At 33.6% G+C, this 8,826-nt stretch overlaps 1 protein-coding gene across 1 annotated transcript in view; it reads left to right on the forward strand.

The window, feature by feature from the left end:
• Window positions 1-8,826, forward strand: part of LOC117116260 (coiled-coil domain-containing protein 180-like) — a 94,453-nt gene that overhangs the window by 25,122 nt on the left and 60,505 nt on the right. The window contains exons 20-22 of the mRNA XM_033260260.1: window positions 422-568; window positions 697-873; window positions 1,554-1,737. Of these exons, the coding sequence (XP_033116151.1) occupies window positions 422-568; window positions 697-873; window positions 1,554-1,737 (508 nt within the window). The remainder of the gene's footprint in view (window positions 1-421; window positions 569-696; window positions 874-1,553; window positions 1,738-8,826) is intronic.

Raw genomic sequence — 8,826 nt, forward strand, 5'->3', positions numbered from 1 at the left:
GATTGATGTCTTCATTGCAATTTTACAACATAATGTTTCAAATTATTGTAATGTCTACAATATTAAGAGACAGAATTTAAGCTGGCTAATTTTGATCATTCCTGCCGTGTTTTTGCAACCCACCAAAATGTTTTGGTGACCGACTGGTGGGTCACGACCCAAAGTTTGCAAAACGTTGCTTTAAGCGTTGCATTGTGCCAGACACACCATTCTATGGAGAACACAACGCCTCGATGCGCATGCAACAGGTCTTTTTTAATGATGATTAGCACAGACTGCCACCAACAGTAAACAGATGGTGTCACACTGTCTAGCGCTCATAGTAGTTGTATTCTTCATACGACAGTTGTATGACAATACTATGATGCAGTGAGTGACCGGCTTTAGATCATCTTCTGACTTTTCATATTTTCTTTACTAGGTTGTCGGTACTCTCCACTCAAGTGAGTACAAAACTTGAGAGTTACATGCAGGTAATCAGGGCTTCCCTCCGCCAGTTTCGTCAATACTTAGATGACACCCTTCAAATGTTACGAGAGTCAAATGCAAGATTTATTAGATCTTTCAAGTAAGTGTATTGACATCTTTATTTGAATCATGAATGCAACATTTATTATTTACATTAGTTCAGGGCAATGTCATAATCTTATAATAGTTATAAATGATTAAGATAATTAAATTATTTTAATCACTTAGGTTGTTCTCTGATGGAGGCAATTTCTGCCCAGAAGAGATAGATGGTTACAAGAAAAAGTTGGAAAAACTTGCAACGAAGATTGATTCAGCTGAAGGATTTGTGATGGCAGACCTCGAAGGAATGGAGGCAAGACGCTTACAACAAGCATCAGAAATTGCTACCAAGTTTGAAGATAGGTAAGAAAAAATTCATGCAAACGTTGAATCTGTTGCCAATTTACTTGTTTGTATATGCTTTTAATGTTATCTTTGTCATTCTTGGCAATTTAATAAGTTTTGAAATGTGCTTTTCATTTCATATCAAGCTTTTTATGTATGTATTTTGTATTATGACATGAATAAAAGTGATTGAGATTATATATAATGTGTGGCAAAGACAAGCCAAACCAGTCACACAAAATCGATTTTGAGTTATTAATACGCAGTAAAGTAAGAGTTTTAAAATATTTCAAATCCAACATTTCTTTATGAAGTTATTAGCGTTTAAACATACAGCTATTTAAAGAAAAATATGTGAGAAATCAGCCTTCAAAGTTTATGATTTTGGGCATTTCTCATGCAGAAAGTAGATTTTAAAAATTTTGACACTCCAGCATGTTTTGGCCATTTTTGCTGAAACACAATTTGGGACAAGTGACTGGTTTGGCTTGCCTTTGTGACATATGTTAAAGTATTAATTTGTTCTAGAACGCCCTTTTAATTATATTATTTTAAGTTGTATTATTTAGAATCTTTTCCAAAGTAGAATATTGAGCTCACCATGCAGCCGTCCTGTGGCAAAACAACGTAACTGCTTTTATAGTTTTGCTGAGCAAAGCTTGAGCATAACAAAAGTATTGCATGATGTGTTTTTACAGGTTCAAGCATCATCTGTTTGACTTGACATTTGTTGAGAAGCTTACTCGCTGGTTGACTAATACACAAGTCAAGATTAAAGCAGAAGTAGCTGACAGTAATTCACAAGCTCAGAAACTTTTACATCATTTGAATACGGTTGAAAGACGGATTGATGCATGTCAAAGACCAAACCTGGACAAAGAGGTAAAGTTTAAATTCACCAAGTTAACTCAGGTTTGTCTACAACCCTGGTTCTGGTTCCCTTTCCCAACCTTGGGGTCCACTCACATGTGCTCACGGGGAGGTACTGCCTATTGGAGTGTTGATGCCCACTTCCGTCCCACCAAAGTTATTGCTGAGGTAAGCATAATTGCAAGAATATGGCACCTTCAAATGCCTGACAATTGCACTCTCACACAAATTGGATATTAAACACTTATTTTTGGGATGTATCCATTTGGATTTTTGTGTTTACAGCCTGGGAGGAGGGGTGGGGGTGTAGACACATAGCTATCATCTGTCCATTGACCTTGCGATAGTAAATGTGGTGAAGGAATGATGGGATGGGTCACAAGCTAAAGATAATAATGAAAAGTAAGTTCACGAAATAATGATGCCATGCTAGATAAGACCTGTCTTAGTTAAGTTATTCAAGTGAATTTCCAACATAGAAAGCTGCTAGATAAGACCTGTCCTAGAAGGTTCACTAAGTCAACAATCTGGTAATACTTGTACAGTTATTCAAGTGAATTGCTAACACAGAAAGCGTCGATGAGTTGAAAGTAGCAAAAAAAAAAAAAAAAAAAAAAACTATTTCAAGCAGTAGACACGCACTCCGGCTGGGAGCCTATTTTGTTATATTACACATTATATACATTTTCCCATTTGTTTCTTGTTAAAATGTGAATCTGTACAAGACATTTTAATATAATTATTTTAAGATTATACCCATCCCATTGATATGGGGAATGCATTTCAGCAGAGTGATTTCCATTCAGGATCTGTCAGATCCAATTCTGAACCATGTGGTCGGGAGTTTCGAGCCACTTGCTGACCGTTCTCGGCCCCCCCCCCCACATGCTTAGTTATCTGAGCTTGTAATGTTGATATGCTGTAAAAGTGTTTATCGATGTTTCAAACACAGGTGCAAGTTTTTCATGGTTTATTTAAATATCTATTAAAACCAGTTATAGTTATACACAGAACCAGATAAAATTCCTCCATGACATTAAAATATTGGGCTGTATCTCATCAGTAATGATAGTAACTTCAGGTCTTATTTATAGTCAAAATAAAATAAAAATTAAATCAGCCGGAAATTCATTTTAGCAATTGGCATGCTGTAAAAAACTTACTAGGAATGCAATAATTAGGCCTATTATCAATAGAGGGTATTACAGAGAATGAAAGATGTTGGCTGATTTTGGTCATGTTTGATTGATTCTCAGTGAAATAGACAATTTACTCAACATTTTAAATTTTTTGATGTCTTCCCAAAAATTTTGAAACTCACACATTATGATCAGCAATTTTGATATCGAGACATTCTTTTTATTTTCATCATAATTTTGTTTTGTTTGTTGCTGTATACAGTAGAATCCTTATTTAGAAGACAGTTTCGGGACTAAAAAATGTTTCGGATCTTCTTTTCGCATTTACTATTGCAGGTATAAAGCAATGCATTAGTTTCACAAAGGATTTCTTGCAGGGAGGGCCTCGTGAAGGCTGCTTTAAATCCTCCTCATAAGAAACAAACGTAAAATGTATTTTGCACAACATGTAGCCATCAAACCATAGCACAATATGGTATTTTGTTCACTGCTTTTTCCACAGAATTAATATTCATTGAGACATTTTCAATTTATTTAATGTCTTAAGTGTGCATTCCTTCTGGAATTAGCAATTGTCATTGAAATATAAGTATTCAAACTATAATGTTTGTAGGGTTTGTGATTCACATGGGTGTATTATGTGTTCCATGTCAAATAAACTTGGTCTCTGATAATAGATTTAAGGAAAAAATGTCGGTTCAGTGTTACAATATTGTATAAGAAGAAAGTTTATTACCTATTTTTAGTGACATTTAGTCCAGATTTAGGGAACCTAAAAAAGGCAAGAAGCTTTCAAAGTAAAAGGGTGAAACAAAATTTAATGAGACTAGGATTAACACACTTTATTGAGGAAATCTAGAGCAGACAAGTGGTATGATATTTGATAATATGATGCTCATAAACTAAAAAAATCAGTGCACTAAAGGACCGGAAACCAAGGGATGGTTATAATGAATTACACATTGTACAGATCATTATAAAGAGTACAGTATTTTGGAAATAGAAATGGAAATGCGCCTTACACAATAAAACATTTTCTTAAAGAATATGAAAAAGAGAAGAGAAAACTATCCTCAAACAAATCAGAAACAATTTACCAAAGAATCAAATAAAAAGCAAATTAGTAACACTGGACCGTTCTTTGGCAATTTGAGACACATGGCCAGCTGGAACAGTACTCACAGGTGCTCTAGTAATTCTGCTAACTAAATTAGCCTATCCTATAGGAAGAAACCAAAAAACAAGAAAAAAAAAGGTCAACGAATTCTTTACCGAAAGCAAAACATTATTGCTATTTGGTGTCATGGGCAGCTCTTGGGGATGGATACGTGCGCCTTATAAGATGAATATTAATATTATTATTTTTTTTATTACTAATTAGCATTTTGTGTAAAAGCAGAAGAATCCCTTTAATATTTATTTGTTTTGTTAGCCTTACAATTTCTGCAAATGTCATAGTGTGCTGGGTTGTTGGTTAATATTTTCTCAATTTAGTTTCAATGTTAGTTTTTCCAATCCATGACACAGAATAACACAATGTCTTTTAAGATTAAGTGGGGGAAGGTGACCGGGCTAGCCCTTTTGGAAAGTTCAAAAAGAAAAAAAAGATTGCCCAAAACGCCTCAGAGGTTATTTTCGGGCAACTAGAAAACAAAGAATTTGTGAGAGAATTCCCTTGGACCCCCTAGGATGGTGTTATCTCGATCTGCCCCATTTTTGGCCCCTCCTTTCGGACATCTCTGGATCTGCCCTAGTTTTTGTTTCATGGTGCAGCAAGTAGAATGCCTACTGCATATAACCGTAGTATTTATAGTAATATAACTAATTTCACACACAAGCAATACATATTTATAGACATATTTAATACCTGTGGACCACATATAGGTTAGAATGCAATTTGAATTGTAATATAAAACAATATTTGGTGTAAATTTTCTATTTCACTGTTCAGTGAATATTGCACCCTGCTAAGCACTAGTTCATTTTATCATGAAAAACACTAATGACTGCATTATTTTTTTTCCATCGTATAGCTCATTATAATGAAAGAACAGATTACAGTTCAATCAAAATTACATTAAATGACATTAGTGAAGGTAGATCACATCCGTGTGCGGCCTTGGGGATTACTAACCCTGCCACCACAGAGCACATCAGGATTAAGAAATAATAATATGCAATTCAATTCAGTATAACCTTTATTTAATAATGGTCAAAGATATAATGGTGAAAATAATCACATTTTGTATATATTTTTAGGTTATGGAACTGAAAAGAAAAACATTACATAAGAAACTAAATTAACAAAACTAGAATTTAGTAAAAGATAAAATATTAAAATAAAAGATAATAATAAAGAGGTTTTCCTGTAATTAATGAATATGTCAGAGATATTTCTGAAGGTTGGGGAGACAAAATTAAACAAGAATGTACAAGTGGTGGAAAAGAAAACAGAAAACAGAATTTTGGGGTAAAGTCAGGAAGCCTGCCCACGCGCATTAAGCTGCAGAATCTTCAGCATGTTGAACAATGGCGGAATACAAGAAGACTTGACTCACTTTGGCCCTTTGGCAAAAACAGAGTAATATTTATTAAACAATGTGTTCAGGTTTGGTACAATGGTACAACTACTGCGAGTGTGTAAGTTTGTGTATGTATGATAAGAAAACCATAACAATGAACTTTGCCAGTAAATATATTAATATTGGTCCATAATTGTGTTCTTTAATTGCTTCTAAATTATTATTTTTATTATTTTTAATTAAAAAATCCATACTGTATTTATAGAGGGTGACCATTCTAACATATTGTACAGTAGGTCGGCTCATATTCATTAGGCCTCTTAATGAAAGAAAGTAGTTCTTTATAAAATAAATCTCATAATACAAGCCTAATTACTGGAAATGTGTTTTATAGTCATAGGAAAGAAACCAGGTTTATTGAAAATCATGCATCTCAACCATTAAGATGCATCTCCACTATTCTTATTATTGTTGGTGTATTAGAACTCAATAACATTGGTCAGAGGTCATTCTTTTGCACTTTTTAAAGGAGTTATCTTAGGATGACATTAGAAGACTTCTACAGATCAGAAAGATGCCTTCCTGTAATCCAAAATGCAGGTGTATTGGAAAGCATGCATCTCAACCATTAACCTTGTCTTCCACTTGCTTTAACAGGCTTTAGGCTACATCTCCACTATTTTTATTGGTGTATTAGAAGTCAACAAAATTGGTCAAATGTCATTCTTTTGCACTTTTTGAAGGAGTCGTCTTAGGATGAAAGAAAGAAAGATGTCTTCCTGTAATGCTTGAATGGGCTAGAGCAGAGTCCCTTACACTCAGCGGTGAGGAATGGCATTAGGCTTGGAGATTTATTGCATTTTACTTGTCCTCAATTATGTATTAAATGCTAAATGTAAATATGTATGTGTGTTAATACCAGTTGATATATATAGTGATTGGTTTGAATTGAAGTGGATAATAGCCCTCAATGACTTGCGGAATAATAAAGTCTTTGAATCCTGAATAATTTTAGGGTGCGCTGATAATGAAATGACTTGGAACATTGTCTTAGCCCCTCTGAACATTGCATTATTGGTGCTACAAATCCTTGTTGATTGACTGATTGATTGATTGATTGATTGATCAGAAGAACCTTTAAATAATATAAAGAACAAATTATCTTTTTGTCATTGCCGATGATAAGCTGTATAAGATGATAATCATAATGATTATTATTAAATATATACAATTTAATCAAGAATATAATGTTTATAAAATATTTCCTAATACATAAATCATTAGCCATGTTTATCAGGCAAGTAGTGGAATTTATGAATTACTAAGATTAGTGAATGATTGTGCAGAAGAATAAAATTCCCCTTAGATAAATTGTTAATTAAGGTCCCACAATAGAAAGTGTTAAGACATATGCACACACAGGGTTTGTGGGACAGGACATGTGTAGGTAGGACACCCATATTTCTGGCTTTGTTCTTATAGTTAGTTGTTAATTTTGAAGGACACTCCGGAAAGGTCTATTGCCAGAGCCTCTTTTGCACAGCTTTTTTCCGCTTTTGTGTTTGCAGCACTTTTATTTATTTATAACTGACATGCTTAAGCTTACGTTTTCTGTGATTACGTTTTTTTTTTTGGTGCTTCCTAGGTAATTTGAGGTACTGTATTTACATATTTTTAAATGTACATGTACATATAATTCCCTGTTTTTATATCAAAGTGTTCTCCATTTTTTTTACCTATTCATCAATGGTTTTCTTGTTGAGATGTGTCACATTTTCCTCTTTAAATGTACATGCAAGTGTTGAAATGGTTTATCTTGACATGGTTTTCTGATTATGTTGACAGCGTTTCTTGTTATTTGACATTACAGTCTGTGTGTGTTGTTTGCAGCATACTTACTAGGTTCCAATTAGCTTTGATTACAGTGTGCCCATATGGAAAAACTAATTAGCTGATTTGGAAGATTATTGTGGGTCATGTCAAAATGGTTTTTTTTTTAATCATAGAGTGGAGACGATAATTGATGAAATAATGTTAATGACTGTAAGTGGATCCAGATGTCCTACAATAGTTATAGATATATACATAAAGACTGTTTGTAATTTAATTTGAAGTCTGACTATTGGAAGTTTTCTTAGAAATTAGCTGTTAATTGATATTAATGAATAATTAATTTGTGGGTGAATTGATAATTGTCTGCCACCCCCCTTTGTTATGATGCATTTGAGGCTTTGAGTGCATATTAGTGATTACAATTTAATTAAATTAATTTAATTAATGTAATTGTTGCTGGTGTATTGGCGCCCTGCAACCAATTTGGTGCTCTCAATTAATGATTGCTACATCACTCAAGGCATTAAAGTATGATCACTGATGCTGGTTCATAGTACAATTATTTAAAAAAAATATGAAAACAGCAAAATCTGAGTGTTTGACTTTATGATAGAAAAAAAAAGAGTGTGCTGTCTTGCATAATACTACTTCACTCCTATGTGTGGAATTTCTTTTGTATATTCATATCTTTCTCCTTTAGCTATTGGGCACTTCAATTCAATTCAATTCACTTTTATTCTCACACATTTACAGCAAATTACAAAATAGATATTGAACAAAATATAAATGTAAACAGGTGAGAGCACCTTAAGTGAAAAAAGGAGACGTAGCAGAAGGCTAAACCTTTAAAACGCAATTCCCTTTTTAATACAAGTAAGAAAGGACACATTTTATTCCTTTATGAAATTTCTTTTTCGTGGTGCGCTAACTGGCCAAAAGAGACATTTTATTTTATTCAAAAATCACCATTTTTGTCGTTCGGACAGTTCGCTAAACAAGGTTTGAAAGAAGTCTCGCCTTTAGCTTAAAAATTATACCGACAATGTGTCACTTTGCAGTAATTGATGTTTCCTGGTTTAGTAGTAGGTTTAATTATGCCTTCATGGTTTAATGCTGTGTTTGCTGCTTCACTATAGAAAAGCTACCCCAGGGAGTGAATTACTACTGATCCGTATTTCCATATTTTTTGTTCTATTGGTACTAAAGGTAATTTACTGTATATGCTTTGACACCTGATATATTATTTATCATTGTTGTAATTTGTTGATGTTGTTCATTCAGTATGATTTTGTGTCTTGAGAAGTAGTGAAGCAAAAGAAGTAAAAAGTATATACTTAAAAATGTATTTTCATTTTGATAAATTTTATGCACTCAGGCATGAATTTGACACAGCAAAATATTGTGGTAATATGAATTCCAATGCTTGATTGAATGACTTGTAACACCTCTCGTTTGTTATGGAGTGCATACAGTACCATCAATGGAGGTGAGCAGGGTTTGGGAGAGAGCTTCCCTCTATGTTTAACTGAGGCCAGGAGTTCATAAAAAGGCCCGAGTTAAGAATGTAGAAACTTGACATTTCAGAACATACCTAATATCTGTCTCTT

Source organism: Anneissia japonica, unplaced genomic scaffold (assembly GCF_011630105.1).
Source record: "Anneissia japonica isolate Jap-2015-1 unplaced genomic scaffold, ASM1163010v1 scaffold171_len658169_cov177, whole genome shotgun sequence".
In the NCBI taxonomy this organism is placed as follows: Eukaryota; Metazoa; Echinodermata; class Crinoidea; order Comatulida; family Comatulidae; genus Anneissia; species Anneissia japonica.